Source organism: Echiichthys vipera (genome assembly GCF_963691815.1).
Source record: "Echiichthys vipera genome assembly, chromosome: 20".
Lineage (NCBI taxonomy): Eukaryota > Metazoa > Chordata > Actinopteri > Perciformes > Trachinidae > Echiichthys > Echiichthys vipera.
Window position 1 is genome coordinate 12,625,295 of NC_139845.1, and position 22,628 is coordinate 12,647,922.

Genomic DNA, 22,628 nt, shown 5'->3' on the forward strand with positions numbered 1-22,628 from the left:
ACAAATACACACAATTCTGCGGTTTAAAACACATTAAAATAGTATTCCATCGGTGAAGGCTGTGTTGGTAAGTCATTTGGTGAATGTACTCAACTTATTGCAGTTACGTTCTAATGTTTACCGCGAGATGAATGGTGAATTTAGCAAAGCTAGCTAAGTGGCATTATTTTTAAGATTATTTAGCTCTGTTATTTTGACTTGCAGTGCGTCATACGCGTCCACTATGAGCGGGGGTTTGGCACCTAGCAAAAGCACTGTGTATGTGTCGAATCTGCCATTTTCTCTGACCAACAATGACCTACACAAGGTTAGTTTCCTACAGTTGTTGACAAGTGTTCATCTGTGTTATGAAATCGCATTAATGATGCTTCGGTTTGGCCAACACTCCCTTACTGAAACATCACTTCTTTTCATTTCAGCTATTTACCAAATATGGAAAAGTTGTAAAGTAAGTAATGGCTCTGTCATAATTTATCCTTTTTTTTAATTTATAAATTACAGGCATTTGTAAACCAAACAATGTAATGAACGAATTACCCACAGCAATCAGTTAAAGGCTCTGAATGTTTGTAATGGTTATAACAAACATAGTTATTAATAACTGTTATTCAATTTCAGTTCAATTTTTTTATAGTGCCAAATTATAACAAAAGTTATCTCTAGACACTTTACATATAGAGTAGGTCAAGACCACACTCTGACTCATTTATGATTTACAGAGACCCAACAATTCCTGCACAAGCAGAAACAAGTGGCACTATCTTTTATAATAATAATAATAATATATATATGCAGTCTTTATCCAGCAATTTTGTGCACACAGTGGCAACGAAAACCTTCCTTATGACAGGCAGGAATGTCGAACAGACCCTTTATGTCGGTCGTCCATCTGTCTTGACTGGCTGGGGAGAGACAGACAGACAAAAAGAGCTGGGATTACTTGTAATGGTTATTACACACATAGGTAGTAATAACAGTTATGTTTTGCATATTTCAGGGTTACAATCGTTAAGGATAAAGACACTCGCCAGAGTAAAGGGGTGGCGTTTGTACTTTTCCTGGATAGAGAATCAGCTCATAACTGTGCGAGAGCAGTCAACAACAAACAGGTGAGTGTGTCACATTAAGACCATTAGTGTTTACTTTCTGTATGTCACTGAGCATAAGCTGCAGGCTCCGTGTAAGTGATATGTCTTTAATGAATATTCACTTGTCAGAGTGACAAATGTGTTTGTCTCCCAGTTGTTTGGCAGAACAGTGAAAGCAAGCATTGCCGTAGACAATGGCCGAGCAACTGAGTTCATAAGAAGACGGAACTACACAGACAAGACTAAATGTTATGAATGTGGGGTCAGTTCATATTTAACAGTTTTTGTCCTGTTGGATTATCACATCGTATTGAATAAGTATCAGCTTTACTTTTGCCCTGGGTAAAAGAAAATGATACCAGAGAATGTCTGATTTTGCATGTTTTTAAATTAAACATCACAGGATACAGGTCATCTGAGCTACGCATGTCCCAAAAACATTCTGGGAGAGAGGGAACCACCGAAGAAGAAAGAAAAGAAAAAGAAGAAAAAGGATGAACAACCTGAGCATGTGTAAGCATTATATAGCTAATATTGTGAGATATTGTATGTTAGATTGTGTTTTGTAATTCCTTCCTATTTTACCTTACAGTGAAGAAGAAGAAGAAGAAAGTGAAGAAGAGGGAGAAGACCCAACCTTAGATAGTCTGAGCCAAGCCATAGCTTTTCAGGTAGGTGTGCACATATTGAAATCCACATAGACATCTCTAAAACATATGTTAATATATTATAACAGTGTCATATTTCACGTGTCTGTTTCCCTCTAGCAAGCGCGTATTGAGGAAGAGGAAACTCAGAGGAAGCAGACGAGGTTGTCTCAAGAGGATGGTGCTCACGCTTCAACGTCCTCAGACTCTAAGAAACCAAGGATCAAAAAGAGTGCATACTTTAGTGACGAGGAAGAGCTTAGTGACTAACAATCATAGGCGGTAAATGATAACATAGCAGATTGGGCATAAGCTGTCAAATATATTTTTTTATTTTTACAAGTTGGATTGTATATAGTAGGGAAGCTTCCGTTTACACTGATAAAATTATGTGTTTGTTTCCTCTTCACATATTTCTGTTTCTAGAAATACTGTAATTGCTCCTGGGTTGATTAAGTGTGTGAGTGTTTTTCTACATCAGTCAATAAAACCTTGTATCTTAATGACAAACACATGAATGGTTGGTTGTTCCGATGTTAAATGCGGAATCATAACAAAGGCTAAAGAAAAAAAGGTTATTTACTACTTTTGTTTAGGTGGATGAAGCAAATGAAAAGAGGACAACTGATGCTGGATATGTCCACTTTTACTCAACATTGATCGTGGCTGGATTTTTTAATTTGTTCATAAAATGTCAGAAGCGATGATGTGCGATTTTGTATGACCAGTTTTTTACGTCATACTTCATCAACTAGGATTAAAAGACTATCAAAACTGGAATGGCTCATTCTGAACTACCTGCAGTGATATATATACAGTGTGTGTAAATCCTAAACATTACAACAGCTTATATGTAGCAGAGGAGGTTTTCATGTTGTAAAATGTCCTCGTCGGAACATAATGGAGCTCCAGTTGATATGAAATGGTTCGGCAAACCCCTGGCCTCAGTCGAGGGCTCAGCAGCTTGCAGCCCCCAATTTGACAACCGGCATGATAGATGGGTTACAGCACAGTGCTTTGCTTGGAAATATGTGTGTTAACAATGCGAGGGATTCCCCGCTGTTCAATGCGCTTGTGATCTAAACTGCCGCGGCGTTTCTGCAGGCGAGTCAAATGCGAAGATGCAGGGACACGAGAGGACTCCCAGCTCAGTTAGCCCTTTAAGCTATGGCTTGTGTTGCATTTAAGTATTGTCGGCATGAACTGCTTTATTTTTTACCCAACGTGTATCAAGCATGTACCAAGAACATTTGAAACAACAGTATTTGTAGGTGTTTTGTTCAGTTTTTTTTCCCGATTAAAGGCGTGCAGATATGCGTACACACGGCTGTATAGAGTCAGTGTGTTATCGGGTGACGTTTGTCATATACACACTTATCGCTCGTAAGTACGAGCTTTCAGCGGGTACGTGAAGGCGGCATAGATTCATCAAGAGGAATGTCAGCCTCGGGAAGTAATCCAGCCTCTGATTGGCCGAGGCGAATCACGTGACCATTTCCCAAGCGGAGTTTCCACGACAGCTGGAAGCCGAGCGGCACAGGCGCATCGCTTCTTTGCTAAAAAAGGTCGGAAATAACAAGACTTGGGCTCGTCTCAGCACCTCCAGATAAACCCTGGTCTGGCATGGGCGACAAGAGGAGTCCCACAAGGTAACAACCGACTCGGTGCGTCCTCGATATTCAAGCTAGGAGAGGGGAGCGGACATCGACAAGCGCACGGCGGAAAAAAAAATGGGTTTTCTCCACGGTCTCTCTCTCTCTCCCTCTCTCTCTGCCTCTCTCTACCTCTCCTCTCTCTCACTGCATGTGTCTAGGTCCGCGTGCGGGTTATGTGCGCGCGGGTGTTAAACCTCATCGCCAATTACAGTGTCGGATCACAGCGCGCTTGCAGATGATTTCCCTAAATCCTATAGGCTAACCCAGATGTTTGCTATCGATAGCCTTCGTGTATGCGAGCTGAACTCACTCTTCTCTCCTCTCGCCCCCCTTTCCCTCCCTCTTCTCTCTCCCACCATCTCTTTTTTTTTTTTTTTAAATTGTCTTTTTTTTTTTCCTTTTTGTTTGTATTTTTTTTTTTTTTTTTTAAAGGCCGAAGCGTCAACCGAAGCCCTCTTCCGACGAGGGGTTTTGGGACTGCAGCGTGTGCACGTACAAGAATACGGCAGAGGCTTTTAAGTGCATGATGTGTGATGTCAGGAAGGGGACGTCAACAAGGTAAGGCGATGGATATACATTACCATTGGTCTCTTTTACAAAAGCGGTCCTTTGGGACTCGGGGGACTCAGGGCACCCCCCCCCCCCCCCCACACACACACACACACACACTCCATAAAATGAGGAGCAGTTTAATCTCACCAACACCCCTCTATTTCTAAGCAATTTGTTCATTTAAACTACGAGACAATAGATTGAAATAAGTGTATCTTCAAACCTTCAACTGTCATCCTCCTACAGTTCAGCCAGTAAACATACACAAACGTGGCACAGGCTACTTCTTTTGACATTTTAAAAATGACTTCATGCAATAGAAAACATGACAGTTATCACACCTCTGTTATCCTCCAACTCAACCTGTTCATTTCTCTTTTCACATTTCCTGAGCGGTGCGATAGTCTCCATGTTCTTGGCTGGGTGTTCACACTGACCTCCGTAAAATGAGCACACACACATACACACATCCATCTTGTTGCCCCGGAGATATTTGTAACAGACGGGGGTGGGCTAGATGCTTCATGCACACACACACACACAAACGCACACACGTACATACTCTATTATACACATGTACACACACTCTGTGCCCTCTGTGTTGTGGCTGTTATTTGTCCTGGCATCAGTGATTTGAGGCAGGAAATGGATGTTATTCCTGAGTGGCAGTCATTATCAGGATGAAAACACAACAAAGGGTAAAGAAGAGAGGAAGTCTAGCCGTTAGCTCTGGCAAACAGTGTGTTTTGTTACATGATCTCCCTCTTTAATGTGTCCTCTCCAGCATTAGCACAACTTTCCCAACGATTTAACTACAACACGACATCAGTGCAGTTGTCAGCTTTGATGTCTTTTCAGAATTGTGGTATCTCTTGTGTCGGTGCGTGCACGTTTGTGTTTTTGGTTGTGCCCTTGTGTGTAGGAGGGCTAGTTGTGAAAAGAGATTGTCAGAGCAGCTGCCAGACAGACAGCCATAGCTCATTACTATGCAACAGCTTAATCAGCCCACTGTCATCAGAGAGACACACACACACACTCATGTACAGATGCACTCAACATGCAAATTTTACACATGACTGCATGCATATTCGTACACATACGCGCTCATACTGAGTACGCGCACCCATAATTGCACATTTAAGTCTACAGTTGCTGCTCACACAAACAAAGCAATTGAGCAACAGACATGCTGTTGTCATAGGGTTCAGCTTATTGCAGTTGAGCGTTGATTGTTGAGAGGACACTCCAGGGACTGTGTGGTGTGCGTGTGTGTGTGTGTGTGTGTGTGTGTGTGTGTGTGTGTGTGTGTGTGTGTGTGTGTGTGTGTGTGTGTGTGTGTGTGTGTGTGTGTGTGTGTGTGTGTGTGTGTGTGTGTGTGTGTGTGTGTGTGTGTGTGTGTGTGTGTGTGTGTGTGTGTGTGTGTGTGTGTGTGTGTGTGTGTGTGTGTGTGTGTGTGTGTGTGTGTGTGTGTGTGTGTGTGTGTGTGTGTGTGTGTGTGTGTGTGTGTGTGTGTGTGTGTGTGTGTGTGTGTGTGTGTGTGTAAAAAAAAAGCAGCCTGCGGCTTTGCCAAGAACCTCTCTGAATCCTCACGTCACCAAAAGCTGCGACACCCTTTGTCTTCTCCATCTGGGCATTTTTTGGTGAAAGTTGGCAAGGACACAAGGACCCAGAATTCCTTGCTACACTCTTGAGAAATTTGGAAAACATCCGTGAGAAGGTCTACAAATGTCCAATACTGTAGAAAGTGAGACACCATGTTTTTCTTAATTGTAAAGCAGGTCGAGGTGTTCTTTAAATAGTGACAAAATATTGTAACACAATCCACCGAGAAATGCACTCAGCACGTATTCAGAAACTGTGCCATTTTAAATGAGCTGTCTGGACTTCTTGACGGTTGTGATGTCACAACTATACCGTATATAGGTAGAGTGCTGCTACAGTGTTGTTGCAATCATTTCCCGGCTACAATTATGGTGCAGAGAGCGCAGATGCAGAAGACCTACAAATGCTGACCGATCAGCTTGTTCGGAAGAGGTCTTAAAGAGACAGGCACTAAAATGGAGCGTTTCTGACAAATGGTGAACACTAGTACTGTATATTCAGACAGACGGTATGAGAATTTTTTTTTTTAACATTTAAGCATAACGTGCTCTAGTAGAAGTCCAAAACACAAGCATGAACCTGAAAATGAGCATAATATGAGACCTTTAATGTTAATAACCCATTGTCTGCAGAAATATTATAGTAGTGTTTGTCATTCTCGTTTTCTTTTCTCCCAGAAGGCCGTACAGTACACAAACCGCCACACACGGGCTAATACTGCAGCAAAATGGCCACACAGGTGGTCACAGCTGTTAACGACCGAACACAACAGACAAGTGGATTTCTCAGCGACCAAGCCAAAGGTGGTAAAGGGCATACAACATGCAGAATATAAATGTAGGACACGATAAAATTCCCTCGCTGCTTACTAAACAAGCGTGACTGAGCTATTACTGCGGAGTAATGAATTAATGCTCCACACAGGCACAGTGTCCAGCAGTTAGAGGTGTCCCGTAGCCTGAAGGTCACAGGTTTGACAGTCAGTGCGGGCTCTGTGGAAAGTGGCTTAAATCAACTTCTCACTCGTCATAGGTTGAAAAAACACCACCTAACTGCGTCAAAATGTCACTTTTCCCGACAGGATCAGCAAGTATTAGAGGTGATGGATGCTTAAAAAGTAAGAAAGAAATATTTTAGGAGGAAGAGAGTTTTGCATGTAGATAGCCGTCAAGAAAGAAAGATGAATGTTTTATGAAGGTGAGGTTTTAGCAGATCTCGCTGCCTAGATCCCTCTGATGTGGAGAGATGATCTACTGCAGGGCCCCCGGAGCCGGCGGCTGATTGAAAGCACGTCGCCGAGGCTTCCGAGTTTGACTGAAGACAGGGTTACATCAGCAGGATTGGACTCGCTTATCAGAGGAGGTGGAGTGAAATGGAAGAGAGAGAGAGAGAGGGAGATAAATTGACAAAGAGGGAATTGGCTGACGTTTTGCTAATTCTATCAGCGGCCCTGGAAACTTCTACAGCCAGGGAGTCAAATTTGAGGAAACACAAGTGGGACTTGCATTTGCATGGCAAAAAAAACCCCAGGAGTTTTTAAATATTCTCTCTACACCTACATTTAAAAAAAAAAAAAAGGAACTGCACACAGGCTGCAAACCTGATGCAGTCATTTATGTAGATTTATATGGAAATAATGTTTTTTTCTACAGCAAGCTGCTAGCTTCTAGTATTTAATTAATGCTGTCTTGGAGGAGCTTTGGGATCAGAACATATCATGCAGCCTCATTACCGTAAGACGTTTGCTGTTAAAAAGTGGGAGAGACGTTTTATCTTTGGGCTCAGTCCCAGGCCTTTGAAAAGCAACATGATAGATGAAAGTCATGGCACAGTGGTGTGGTGCTTAAAAAGAGGCCATTTGATAAGTGCAAGGTCACAGGTGTGGTTCCTACATCAGCTGAAATACCCCAGGCAGAGCATCCTTGAGGAAGACCCTGAAGGCCTCCCATTTTGACTTGTCCTGGATTAGAGTGTCATATTAATGTTTGAAGATGGAAGACATGACATGTTTCAGAGTTAATGCTCCTTGGTGTTTGGAATAGCTTCAATAAGCTGAAAATGTCATGTGAAGTGGTGCTGACAGACAGTAGTATTTGGCTAAGGACGGTGTTTAGGTTTGGGTTTAACAGCCGAGTGTAATAGAGCGCTGTCTTTGTGTGTGTGTGTATGTGACCTTCTCTAATGTCTAGCCTACACCCCCCCCCCCCTGCATCTGTTCACTGAGCTCTGACAAGTCAGGCCCGCCAGTGAAACACTCAGTGTGTGCATGCGCTGCTGCGTTCAGGAGCTTGTTTAGCAGCATTATATTTCTACAGGTCTGGACAGTGAGCTTGATCATGTTCTGATTAGTTCTCCCTCTGCCTTCGGCTCTGTGGTTCGCGTGCGCTCGCTCCACACTTTTTACCCATTTTGTTTTCTCTCTCTCTCTCTCTCTCCGCGTGTACTTCTTTCTTTCTCTAGGAGCTGAACTTAACCTAGGGCGTCTCACGGTGACAGATTGACTGATCTGCACGTTTTGTCAGCTGCACCTAAGCAAGCACAAGCCATTCTGGCTGGCTGGCAACCTGTCAGCATCTGGCTGTTTAGATGTTGTTTTATCATCCGCTGCACAATCTCGCCCTTACAGTTCATGTGCGGTGCGCACACACTAAAAATGTGTAATTGTGCAATTGGCTCAGCTGTGTTTGACCTGCTGTTTGGTTGTTTTAAATCTAGGGTTGTGCGTCGTTTAAAAAATACGATACCAGTAATTACCCATAAAGTGATAGTGACCGTCACGACCTAGCTCTAAAAGCCATGACAAAAGAGAGGCAGAAGCCCCCTGCAGGCTAATAAGTTATTTATACACATAAATATATTGTTGGTGAACATAAGATAAATTAGTAAAGTCTAAGGTGCATGGAAGTATGCGTATAGCTTGGATGGTTAGAGATGAAGAGAGCCCAGCTGCCTCTAACTACGTAATAGATGGCTAATGAACCTGCTGCAATAAAGAGACACAAAACTATATGAGTAAACAAGCCAGACGGTGTTCACAAAACCAAGAGAGTACTTCCTTTGATATCCATATTAACTGCCATCTCTGTCAAATACGCACAGACCGTGTGGGTTGTTGCTGCTGCGTTACTTGGGTCCATCGCACGTCACATTAAATCGAAGATTACAAATGGTCCTTTTTTTCTAGATTTGGGTACAAAAAGTACTGAATGCAAGTATCGTCTGACTGGAGAAGTTTCTATACTTCTTGATACTGGGTTATTTTGGCCAGAGTACGGATACCCAGCCCTAGTATCTAGTGCAGGATTCCAGCATTTTATTGAGTTTGTTTATCACACTCATAAAAAAGCTCTTCCAAAAAGAAGACAGCGATTAATCACATGTGAACAAGATAAGATAAATACAATAAAATGCTATCACAAAAATCAAAAAGCACTGTTTTCTCATTCTGAGGATATCGATAATTGAGTTGTTGCTATTTCGAAGCTTTTGCATGAGCCTTACAAATGATCGGTTGCAGTAGATATCCATAATAAACATGAGATAGTGATCAGCCTGCTGGAGCCATCTGATTGTGTGGAACAGGTGTGAGCTGTGAGTCGCAGTAAATGATGGGTTTCTAAATATGGGATTGGAAATGTAATACAGAACTTCTAATGAATTAATTAGGTCTGTCTTCTATTCTGTTTATTCTCTCAAAATAGCTGCATGGGTAAAAATGTGTGCAACTGCCATGGAATACTAATGTACAGTGTACTGTATACATTAAAATGCTGCCTGAAAAAGGAAAGAAAGTCTGAAAAAAAAAATCAGTTTGAATTGCACAGTATGAAGTGTGAATTAGCTGTACTTCCATATTGTACCACCGCATGTGTACACATACAAGAATGCAGTTTCTTTTCAGGTAATGAAATCAATTACCTGTTCCTTACATCTCTATTATGTGTATTATTAGCTTCCTAGCTTCCCTCCTCCACACCTTTCTTTTTTTTTTACAGGGTCAAGAATTGCAATCCTTTCAAATCAGAAACTCATCTGGTTGTTCAGCTGGAAACGTGTGGGAGAAATCTAATTTACCAGACAACCCAACATTAACTGCCATTTGGCTGCTGTGTTAATTTCCCCGATCTGATTACACAAAACGTGCAGCTATCAAAGAGCCACACATTTGACTGTCTACTGCCTAATGTGTTTTCATTCACATTTGCACTATTAAAAAAATGTGCACCTTTTGATTCTAAATGTTGTGTCCCAAATATCCCCCCGAAAAGAGGGATTTAAGAAACATATCCACGTCTTTTCAGACACTGTAGGTTCTGTGTATTCTTCAGTTTTGGAATAGGGCAATAGATTGTGGATACCCAAACCCGACAGTTGTTAGTGTAAATTTCAGTTGAATAAAATTGGACCAACTGTCTGTATTCAGTGTGGGAGTTTGATTCGTGACAATGCATGAACACAACACACACGCGGTAAATATTAATGTGACCCAAACTCAGTGCTTGGTCTTACGCTAACTGTCAGGCCTGGTTTGGGGTTGGACGATACAAATCAGAATGGCTGTCTGGTTCAGGCTCGATTACCACTCTCTTGGACTTGGGTCAGGTTCGGACCAAGCAGCAACCTCTGCAGGTCTTTGAATGGCCATTTGAGGCTAGCTCAGAAAGTGAGTCAATACCCATAGACCTCCACGTAAAAATTCCAATTAACTTTACAGCAGAAGTAAACCTGTATTATTAGCCTTTTACAAAAAAGGGTTTCGCTCTCTATAGCTGTAACTATAACTGCACGGGAGATACAAATTTTTTTATATAACTCACCCGTTTAAATTATATTAAGCTAAGTTCTGCATATAATAATTAAATGCATGGCCTCTTTGAGTGACACGTGGGTGCCATCATAGGTGGCTAGCAGAGAATGCAGGATTAAATCAATTCCCCCTTTTTACCCATTTTTGGATTAGTTGGGAGTTAGGCGGAGTCAAGCACTGCCAAGATGGCGATGGCCTATAAGCCATCCATATTGAGCTTAATTTTGACTCTTCTACTAGGCTATACAGTCTATGGTTTGGGCAGAAATATGCTGCCAGAGCTGCGCTCTATGGGGAAGGAAACAATAAATACTGACATGTTTTCATGAGCCGGATCTGCAAGTGAGTGTCAACATGTATGTTTTTTATATGGATAACTGACATTATTGCTGTAAGTAAAACAGTGGATACAACAAACTGTATATCACTCAGTGTTGTGTTTGACCATCCCATCTAAATGACATCTTATAAGTCAGTCGTGTGGGTTACTGGTTCTAACGCTCACAGCATACAAACACCGAACGTACACCAGGGACAATGAAGCTGGCTGTTATCACGTCACTGTGGCTCAAGATTATGGCTACGTGATAAGCCTGCAATTACTGCTGTGACACTGATGCATGACATTCTGCTCTTTGTGTGTATCAGAGTGTGTGTGCAGGCAGGTCTGTATAAGAGGGAGAATGTGGTATAGTGTGGCTAGCGGGCTGTAGAAGGTGTCATAAACCACAGGACGTAGAGAGCCATCTGTCTCTCTCTTACACACACACACACACACACACACACACACACACACACACACACACACACACACACACACACACACACACACACACACACACACACACACACACACACACACACACACACACACGCATGGTGGGAGCATGTACAGGCAGGGAGAGACATTAATCATCAGGTTGGAGGAGCTCCCAGGAGCCGACTACGACCTGCTGATACAAAACCTGACACACACCTACACCTAGATTGAGAGTGTTCAACGGGGCATAAAATAAGCTATTTCACAACGATCTTACAATGATTACAGAACAACGAGATGAGATTTGTTTATCGCAGCACGCTCTGGCGCTTATTTGCAGTCCATCAGCCGTCCTTTGGGCTGTTTGCTCATCACACAATGTAATCGACAAATGTTTGCAAGCAGTCCAAACACCTGCAGAATTCTGCACTGCTGTCGTCTGGGTGTTACCCATTACCAATTCAACATTAAAAGAGCAATTATGCTCTAATAATAATGGCCAGAGGTGCCCTGTCACAACTAGAGACACCTTTTGTGAGCTTTAAAAATATTCCAAAATACGATCATCACCACATATAATTATACCTTTCTAGAAATAAAGATATGAAGGCTTCCCCTACAGACTGCCCAGCAAAACACTTAATTTCTGCACATCATTTGTTTGGACCCTGAAGCACCCTAAAGCACGGGGCACGGTACGGACGGACGGACAGTGTGAGTGCGACCTTAGTGTGGAGATAAAACAGTTGGTAGGCGTAGTTTCCCTCACTCTATTTCTCTGGGGATTTTGAATAGATAAAATTGAAAGCACGAGCATCGCTTTATAGAGGAAAATTGTCATGTTTTAAACTAAATAACCCATTTGAAAACCCATTGGATTATCTGAAAAAATGCATTGTCACAAAGCTGAAAACAGTCTGATTTTTATTAACTCATGAAAGCTTGACTCATTTTTGGGTACCAGCTTCCCTCAGTGAAGGCAAGATTCTCAGCTGAACACCATAGCGACGTCGCACCAAACCACTTTTGGCCAATGGAAAACCAGTAGACCAGACCCCATGGTGGCTGTTTCGTCTAAGGTTATTATGAATCGTCTATAAAGAGATTCTGGCTCACGCACACTACCAGATCATCAGTGTTTACTGAGTTCCTGTGAGCTGCAGTGTCGATGACCTGTTTTATCGCTGTAGCAGGAACTTGACGGTCCATCAAACCATCCTGAGTCATAATTTAACCACCTACTGAATCTGTTATGTGACCAAATCAGAACCAGGGGAGATACTTTCAGGCAGTGTTGGTTTCTTCGACTGCTTCGTTGGTGGAGGAGTGTGAGGTCAGTGGGTGCATCAGGAGGAGGGAGGGAGAGAGATAGTGTGTGTTAGTGTGTGAGAAGGGGTCAGACAGAGTTTTCCTGTCAGTGAAATGTATTCGGGATCAGTGGCAGCATTTGTACTTTCCAGCTCCTCCGGTCTGCACTGCAGCACAGGATGTTTGTCTTGAGTTTTTTCTGTCAAAAACAAAATCTTGCTTTGTTTGTTTGTTTAATCTAAAGCAAGACAGAATGTGCCGTAGTGTGTTTGCACTTATGCTTTGGTCATATGGCTGCACACCTAAAGCCAGGTTCTGTATAAAATTTCTTCCAGTTAAAAAGCAAGTTTTTCCTTGCCGTGCTGCACAAATTTGCTCGCTGATGTGGGATTTGTTGGGTCTTTGTAAATCAGAGTGTGGTGGTCTGTCCTGAGATAGCTTTTGTTATGATTTGACACTATAAATAAAAAAAGTGAACGTTTAAGAAAGATCTTATTGAAGTAATGAAACTTGTGCAGAAGTGAATTGGAACAGAATTGGTGTAAAGGAAAGACTGACGTCTTTGTTGCCAATGTCCTATTATTTACCAAGAAACATACCTGTACAGTCTCCGTGATAGACTTTATGTTTAAATAAAGAGATTGCTTCCTTTTCAAGGAAATGGAATTCGGTGTGTTAAGCCCTCCTCTTAACGTCCTGATTTCCCAGTGTGGGACTCCATTAGCTGCCGTGGAATAGACGGCATGAGTGGAGCAAATATCGATTGGAACAACAGTTCCAACACGCGGTATTAATGTCAGAAAGAATAGGCCATTACATTAGGCACAGAAATTCCTGTTGGAATCAATAGACTCACACACACACACACACACAAACATACACTCAGCTTCCAGATGGAGGCCGGTAGCGAAGGCTTAAGTGCTAAGATAATAACCATTTGATTGGGTTAACAGAGGCAGCTCTGTTTAGGCCTGCTGCTTTGCCTCTCATTCATATTAGCTTGTCTCCTCTTTCACCTCCAGGTCATTGAGCTGGCTCTATTAGTGAAAGTCTACTTCATTGTTATACATAAAGAAGATTGGATGTACAAAATATGTTTATAGTTGGCTCCAATCGCTCCCAGGCACAGCCAGTCTTTTGGTTTTAAATAGAAAAGAGGATAATTAGCCTCAGGTGGCTGTTTTTTCTCGATCAAGCAAAACTTACAGCGCTCATTTGCCGCATTAATGAGAGACAGAGACAACAGTAATTCGTCTGTTCATTACATACAGTAAATCACAGAAACCATATAAGTACATAATGACATCCTGAACAGAAATCATAAATCACAGGAGGTTATGAATGAGGCAGCCGGTCGTCTTGCTTTCATTTATGGAAGCTTGGTTAGTGCTGCTCTGTGTGTGAGAAAGACATTTCTTTATTTTATTGGTTTAAATAATGTCATGGAGAGCTGCAAATTATTGAGCTGAGAACTTTAAGAGGCCTTTCCTTTTTTATTTTTTTATTTATATGTATATATAAATATATATTTTAAAAAAAAGGTGTCAGCAGTTCTGCAGCGCTGTGCTGACAAGACAGACATATTAGAGGATCTCGACATCTCTTCCCTATCAGGCGGTTATGTAGGCCAAGAGACCCATTTGCATTTCACTCTAGCCTTGCTAGCATCCCTGCATGTTCTGTGAAGGCAATGATAACTCCGGGAAGAAAAAAAACTGACTCTGGGAGAGACTCTTTGAAGCTGGGCCCCAATTTAGGTCATCCCAGAACTCTTAAACAACAGCTTGCCCTTAGAACAAGACAGCCGACCAGCAGTCCCCTACTCATATATATCCCCTTAAGCCTCTAAATTAAACTAAATAGGCCACCAAGACTCTTATTGGCAAAAATGTGGCGCATTGCACAGCACCACTTGGCCAGGTGCTCAGACTCATTTTGTAGATGGATTTAGTCGTAGATGCATTTGTACACTCTGTACTTGTACTGTGTTCCACCCTTATAATTACATTGGGCAATTGCAAAAGGACATTTTTATATGAAAGCACCTGGAGGCCAATGTCTTGTAATTGCAATATTTTTCAAAGAGTTCACACTCAGGTTAGTATACGTGAGTGAAGCTGTTGTACAATGTTACCATCAGCGAGTTACAGTGCAAGTTATACATGATCAAGACAATGTTTAGCTTACATTTTACAATAAATATTTTATGAGCAGTAGTTTTAAAGGTCCCATATTGTAAAAATATTTTAACGCTCGATCAACATAGAAATGCACAGAGCCTGTATTCAGGAACCTTTAAAAGCCGTCAGGACCTCCACATGGTTGTGATGTCACAACTTACTAATATCTATAAGTACTGATACAGTGCTGTTACAGCCATTACCTGGCTGCAATGACTGTGTAGAGATGCAGAGAGCGCAGATGCAAAAACGCTGACCAATCAGAGCTGGCAGGGCTTTTTCAGGAGGGGGTCTTAAAGAAACAGGCACTAAAACAGAGCGTTTCAGACGGAGGGTATATTCAGAAAGACAGTATGAGAAAAATAATGTGTTTTTAGAACATTAAAGCATGTAAACATGTTCTAGTAGAAACCCAACATTTAAGTATGAACCTGACAATGATCATAATATGTCCCCTTTGAAGCTTTGTTTCCAGTGTTTTTTGTTTTTTTAGCTCAAATTACAAATACGATTGCTCAACAGGGCTCAAGAAACACAGTGTGCTCTTCTGCTGTTCTCATTATGCCCTCATGCTGAATCCGCTCTCTGCTGTAGGTGTGTTTGCATGCATGTATGCAATCAAGTGGATGTGCTTCGCCATGTATATATATATATATACACACATACATACACACACACACACCACTTTGGCTTCGAGGTGCAGTATGTGCATGTTGTGATGTGCATAGGTGCATCATATAACTGTATCGATGTGTGAATTTGTGTGTGTGTGCATGCAAGATCAGGCACTAGATGTGTAGGCTCTCTCAACAGATGGCCTTTTCAACACACTTGCCTCTCGGCTAGGGTTCTTGCCAGCCCCAGCACACACACACACACACACACACACACACACACACCACACACACACACACCACACACAGACACACACACACACACACACACAGACACACACACACACACACACACACACAGACACACACACACACACACACACACACACACACACACACACACACACACACACACACACACACGAAAAACTGTTGCCAGACCAATTGCATAATGTATCATTTTTGAGGCAGCAGGCACTCATGTAGGATGGAAATGTGACTGTGAAGAGGAACATTTAGTTAACAGTGTTCCACTGAGTTCTATTTGATATATCGGATTTGCTTTTTAGCATTCTGGGGCACTTGTTTATGAAGGTGCATCATCCTCACTTATAAGACAAGCATTGCCATCATCCAACATAGTTTCTCTGTCGTCAGTAACAAACAAGGGACCATAACCTTTGATGCAAGGTAGCAAAATGTAGTCTATAATCTTAGAGGTTCTATATTAGAAAAAGTGAGACTAACACGTCCGTCTTGATTCTAAAAACAGGTCGGTGCTAAATAAGTACTGTGAGTAGTATCAAATTACTAAATCCACAGAGAAATACAGAAAGAATGACGGGGAAAAAAATCTTGGGTGTAACCTTTTCATAAAAATGTGACGGCTGAAGTCAGAGCTGACCTCACTTCTCTCTTTAACACACACCACACACACCTCTTTGTGAGTTTAATTAAAGCAAGTAGAAAACCTTAGACACATGCAAGCCTCTTGTGCATTCTGAATTCAGTGTATTTTGCACACTTACAATCCTTATCACATCTCTGTGCTCACAAAAACAGTTCTCAGCTTGTCAATGTTTATCTGTCCGTGCCCTAAAACAAGCCTGTGCAGGTATACTACATATCTCACAGATGGCTGAAATCCCGGCTTTTGTTCTGTATGCACTCCGTGTGGTGCCACTTGCTGCAAGTGTTAAGAACACTTCAGCAGCACCATCCCTAACCAACACTGGCAGCGATTATTTGCTCCTGATTATGGTGGAACACTAGCATGAAGCCATGTGCTCACTGTGATTTTCCCTCTCATTAATCTGCCACACTCTGTCTCTCCCTCTTTATGCCTCCTTCCTCCCCTCTTCTTCCTCTCCCCGGATCAGGAAACCACGTCCCGTCTCCCAGCTCGTCTCCCAGCAGCAGGTAACGCAGCAGTTCGTGTTGCCCTCTCAGCCCAAAAAGGAAAAGAAGGAGAGGGTAGAACGGGAGAAGAGTGACAGAGAGCCGGCGCTCAAGAAGAACAGTCACAAGAAGATGAGGTAAACAAGCTGACACAGGATCAGAGGATCAACAGGAATCGGATATTACAGAGATGCATGAATAAACACTAGAAACTATAGGTGGATTATGTTGCCACCTGGAGCGAGGTGGGTGCGTTGTCATATTTCATAAAGTACTTCAAAAAGATAGACGTGAGGAAGGTGGGAAACACCAGAAATACATTTCAAAGCAGCGGCTGGAAGATGCTCTTTTGAGTTTTCAGTCATATTGTAATAAAAAGATCAAGGTGCTTTCACTCATGGTTAAATCAAAGACAGGGTAGATTAATACAAACAACTGGAGCAGGATTTTATTGTTATTATTTCCCGTCCTTTTTGATTACAAAGCAAGCCAAGGTGCTGGATAAATACTGTGGAAGTATCAGTGCTGACCCATCAGCGCAGACTGGTCTTTTTTCGAGAGGGGGGTTTAAAGAGACAGGTGCTGAAATAGTGTTTCAGACAGAGGGTGAATACAGGTATATTCAGACAGACAGTATGAGCATGTAAACATGTTCTGGTAGAAACACAGAATACAAGTATGGACCTAAAAATGAGAAAGATAATATGGGACCTCTTTTTAAAAATATTGTCTCACCTTCTTTTCCTTTTTTTCTCACTCTCCCCAACCATTTCTGCTCACTCACCAGGCCAAGGTTAAAAAACATTGACCGCAGCAGCGCCCAGCACCTGGAGGTGACTGTTGGGGACCTGACAGTCATCATAACGGACTTTAAGGAGAAGGCCAAGCCCTCGGCCACGTCGTCCAGCACCACATCCACGGCCGACCACCACAGCCAGAACGGCTCCAGCTCAGAGAACACAGAGAAGGGGCTTTCCCGCTCCTCCTCACCTAGAGGAGAGGGGAGCTCAGTAAACGGGGAGTCCCACTGAGTAGACACCCCCTCACCTCGAGACCTCCCCGCTCCCACTCACATCTCATCTGCAAGCCCACAGATCACTGATGGAGCATCCTGCTTCTCCTTCAGAGCTGCACAATACTGACTAAAAGAGTTTTGCTGTCTTTCTTTTGGATATTACAACGTCAATAGGAATTGTGACCGAACCCATCAGATTTGGCGAGTTCAAACTGTTTAAAGATTCTCTGGAATTCTGCATTGAGAAAGCAATACGAAAATACCTTTTTGCTCCATCTTCAAAGTTTTGAGTGAGTTCCATTTTCACTCGGACATCCCGTGTCATCGAAAGGATCCCACACACTGTCCAAACCTCGCTACGAGAAGACCGTTTTATTCTGACGAAGAACTTCCTCAGAACTGACCTGAGATATGTCTGAATAAATGTTTGGACCATCTTTGTGGTCATGTGTGGTTTCCTTCAGATGCACCTGCCTGTCAAGGTTTTTTTTTTTTTTTTTTTGAATGAAAAAATTAGCCTCCACCCTTGGCATCACTTTCAGTTGCCAGCAGAGTGACCTATTCTTCACCCATCTGAAATGATCAGCCTCTGTCTGGAATCTGCCTTCCCGTTATCAACCTGAACCATCTATTACACACTCAGTGTCCCTTTGCTGAACCTTCATCCTCACAGCAAACCTTTGCTCCTGTTCACACAACTTTTACTTGTGGACTGCTTGTGCTGTGGAGTGACTTTTTTTGCTGTACTCTTACTGGCACCATTTGATGCTTTAGAGTAATGTTTGGAGCAGGTTGTTAAGTTCAGGTAATGCTTGTTTGTCCATATAAGGGCATGTGGCAAGTTTTAATAAAAGCCCTCTTTGAAATAGTGTGGGAAGGTATAGTATAAGATTTTAAATGATAATACCGGTGTTTTTTGTTTTAAGTTTGTGCCAATAATCTATGTTACCCCTCTTTTTGGTTTGCACAGCCAGCCACATTGGAGATACAGTCAGAGATTTGTTCTTCTATATTTGCAGCCATTCATCTTGTACAGTATTTAAACAACCACAAACCTGCATTAATGGATATTTTTGATATCAACACTAAATCATATCAATTTGTGTATTGTGAAAAGCAAAAGTATGTAAAGAATTATCAACTTTCCAGCTATACGAAGCTGTAGGTTCATTGTTTTGGTTTTCTGAGCCAATGTGGGAGTCAATTGGTTGGCTCCAAAAATGAGTCTATCCCCTTTGACCACCATGTTTAAAATGCCAAAACTTGCAGCAAAATTAAACTAGCTTACAACTGTTTTGGTCTCTTTAGCTAATTTCCATGTTCATGACAACAATACAGGGGTTGAATTTTTATATAACATAGGGCGTGGCTGCTCTCAGTGACAGGTTTGTCCCGTCACACGTAGCTAGCTTAACAACCAGGCTTCATTCGGCCCACCTCAGCTCCATCGCTTTGCCCGTTTTTTGGATTGGCCAGGAGTTAAATGGAGTCAGGCACTGCCAAGATGGCGGCGGCCAGATCTGCCCACACGGAGCTAAACAATGGCTTTCCAAAAGCCTATTGGCGACATGACCGAGACTATGTCCTTGTTTTACTTACACCAACCATTTACAGCAAACCAGCTCAGACAGGTTGTTACTCTACCTGGCATTAAATCACAGTAAATTTACAAGCTGCTAGCTAACTAGCTAACTGGCTACTAGCGTTGCAGGCCAAACCAGAGCTCAAAGTTAGGTAAATATTTGGCTATTCTTGGTCCGACGACCTGAAACACTGACCTCTAACACTGACTGTCTTAGTTGATATATGTGTGCTAGATATGCAAGTAATACACTGACAATACACTGCTAACATATTAGCCAAAAACAGCTACAAACAAATCTGTCTCTTAGGGCTTTGTTTCTTTGAGTAGATTTTGCAGGCTTGCTATACCCACATGCTATCAAAAAAATCCATTAATGCAGCTTTGTAATTAATTACGGTCACCTTGAATCACTGCTCATACTTTCTGCCACATTATAAGTACACGATGTAGACAAAATGTGTCACCACTCACTGACGTACTCCATGTTACACTGTGGTTACTGTCAATCGCAGTTAACAGTTCTAAAGAACACATATTTCTGCTTTTATTTGGCACACGTTTATTTTCTCAAACAAGAGCAAATTTAAAGCCAGGTTTACCACAGTAAAGGGACGGGGAAAAGAAGAAGAGTTGATGGTCAACTAAACGTTGACATTGGTAATGGGACTGTAGCTGTAAATGACACCGATATTCTCCTTTTAACCTCTGCTGAACAGGGCTGCAACTGCTCAGCGTCACAGTGGAGAGCCAGAGGGTGCTCATGCTGTTGTGGACCCAGTTTGGACATGGCATGGTGCTTTTACAACTGAGAAGGAGCTTGGACTTCTGGACATGCACAGTTAACAGCTGCATTAGGTGACGGCCTGCGGTGTGATGGACTTCAGAAACTGTTTAAAAATTCCTCCATTTTGATGTAGCAAAGTGGGGGAGCTTTAGAATATACTAAACCCCCAGCAGAACACCTATAGATTCCCCTAACTACACAATAACTTATGAAACCTGTAGAATACTACGCAGATAAAATGGATATTTCTAAAAAAAATATTGTACTACAATGTTTTGATGTGGTTGTATTATCCATCATAGCAGTGTTATTGTCAAGATTTTTACTTAACATTTTAGCACAGATCCTGAGAATTGTCACGGCATGATAATAATATGGTCTCGGTATATTGTGGGACAGGCTATGTCTCTTAGTTTGTTAGCATCGTTTAATGTGTCGGATAGCTCATAGGTTCACCACACTAGCTGGGACTAGCTGTGTGCACTCGTGAGAACTGTTTGGACGGACGTTTGTTATTCGATTGTGGCAAAAATCGGAAGACACTTAAAATATGTTGGTTGTCACATGTTGATTTTTCTTTTTTTTTGTTGCTTTGCCATGCTCAATTGTTTTAAAATGTGTGAACTTGTTTATTACATGTCTGAATAAGAAATTAACAAAATTCAAACTAAAAAAAAAAACATTTTTACTTTTTGTCATTAGTCACTTTCAAACAGGTGCATGCATATTGTGTTGTCACTGGTTTGCTAATTTAGCCCCTTTTCTAAACAGATGACTGCCTCATGTTGTGTTGTCAGCTCCATCTGGTGAACATCTTCATAACTGCTGCTTAGCCTCAACAGTACACACAGGTTTGGAGTGTAAAGGATAAGGCCTTTAATGCAATTTCTGCCTCCATTGGAAATGGTGTTTATCTATTTAACACCTATGTAATTACTTGACAAAATGTGAGACATTCACTTTATTTTGTAGTAACGCCTGCATTTTGTAATAATCTGTTGCAGTTTGTAATAAACAGCTTGATGACAATATTTACTGCATAACCCCACACTTTGTAATACATTATATATTACAGTGGTTATTACAAAATGCAGGAGTAGCAATTTTTCAATGAAATTGTGCATTATGTAATAGTCAACCAAATGTTCACATGTTACATTTGAAACAATTTAAACTAAATTAAACTTCCACTATTCAATTAGACCCCTATGACTCTGATCTTAGTCTAAATAGCCACATAAAAGCAGTTACACGCTTTTCAGCTTTTATCATCTTGCAAATATAGTCAAACTCAGGGAACGCCATGTCAAAAGCCGATCTGGGAAAAAACTCATTAACTTTTACTTCTATTCATTTCTGTTTTGACAAGTGCAGTGTTCTTTTGACAGCGCCCGCCAGCAATACCATCAAAAAGCTCCAGCTTACTTAAAAATGTTTAACTCTCTGTAATAACCACTGCCATATGTACTGAAATGCATTACATACTAGGTTCTGGCTTTTTCTAACAAAATGGTGGCAGATTAGCCCATAACAAAATGTGTGTGTTTACATTACATCAGGATAGGGGGAAATGTATCACTTTTGTCTAGTTATTACATAATGCAGTGTTATTAGTATTAGACTAGTTGTCACAAATCATCTTATCGTTAAATCAAAACATTTCCATGACGATGAAAGTGGCTTACAGTAAAAAGCAGAAGGCATGGTTTACACACTAATTCATCAACCACAATAACGTAAATTTAGCCCACACTAAATGACACATGCAGTTGACGTTCAGGTCTGTTGTCTAGTGGAGCCACACCAATAAAGACTGAATAGGTCTTTTCAGAGGTGAAATCAATGGAAAGTTGCTGCAGACACAGCCCGAGGGGGGAGGGAGAGAGGGAGATGAATCAACTTTGCTTATCGCTCCCACCCTTCCCCCCATTTTGGGTCCCGACCTCCTGTTGCCTGAAACGCATCAAGTGTAGCTGGTAGAATAGAGAAACCCGGATGTTTTGTACGACCTTCAAAATAAAAGCCTAAAATGTAGTCTTGCATTTGTGGGCGGTGGGTTAAAGACACAGCATTATAGTCTTCAAGAACGAGTCACAAGGGATACATGAGCTAAGCATTGGCATTGATCTTACAAAATACAATAAAAAATGCAGTGCTTAACTGCATAAATGGGTCTTGAATGTCAAAATTGTTCACACTGACCAAGGAATCTTCTTTTATATTTTACCCCATCCCTATTCTTCAGCAGATGTGCCCTCTTTGACTCAATGCATAAACATGGTCGTTGTAGAAATGAAAATATCTGTGAAACCTTCAACGCTTCTGGTGAGGGAGATGTATAAAATCGAAATAAAAAGTATCAAACATGCCAAAAGTAGAATGAGCAAAAAGGCAGACTAGATGCAATAATAAAAAACAGTTGTGGGTCCATAATGTTTTATTCCATAATTTTCCACCCTGTTCCATTTTCACACTATTAACACGAACACTGCTTATGATTACACATATCCCTATATAATTTGTCGTATTAGTCAATACATTAACTCATTCCAACGAATCATATGGTTATTTATAAAAAAAAATCAAAAAATTGAAAAGAAATGTGCATTAAAGGTGCAGTTTTTTTTTTAAAA

General features: G+C 41.5%; 2 protein-coding genes across 2 annotated transcripts; both read left to right on the plus strand.

Annotated features, from left to right (window-relative positions):
- Position 1: 1 nt before the first annotated feature.
- Positions 2-2,205, plus strand: zcrb1 (zinc finger CCHC-type and RNA binding motif 1). Its single transcript, XM_083934927.1, has 8 exons — positions 2-67; positions 205-307; positions 420-448; positions 998-1,109; positions 1,243-1,350; positions 1,492-1,601; positions 1,681-1,759; positions 1,856-2,205. The coding sequence occupies exons 2-8, from the start codon at positions 224-226 to the stop codon at positions 2,003-2,005; spliced, it is 672 nt and encodes a 223-aa protein (XP_083791053.1). The 5' UTR covers positions 2-67; positions 205-223; the 3' UTR covers positions 2,006-2,205.
- Positions 2,206-3,242: 1,037 nt separating this feature from the next.
- Positions 3,243-20,918, plus strand: yaf2 (YY1 associated factor 2). Its single transcript, XM_083935572.1, has 4 exons — positions 3,243-3,384; positions 3,823-3,948; positions 16,593-16,748; positions 17,399-20,918. The coding sequence occupies exons 1-4, from the start codon at positions 3,359-3,361 to the stop codon at positions 17,640-17,642; spliced, it is 552 nt and encodes a 183-aa protein (XP_083791698.1). The 5' UTR covers positions 3,243-3,358; the 3' UTR covers positions 17,643-20,918.
- Positions 20,919-22,628: the final 1,710 nt, after the last annotated feature.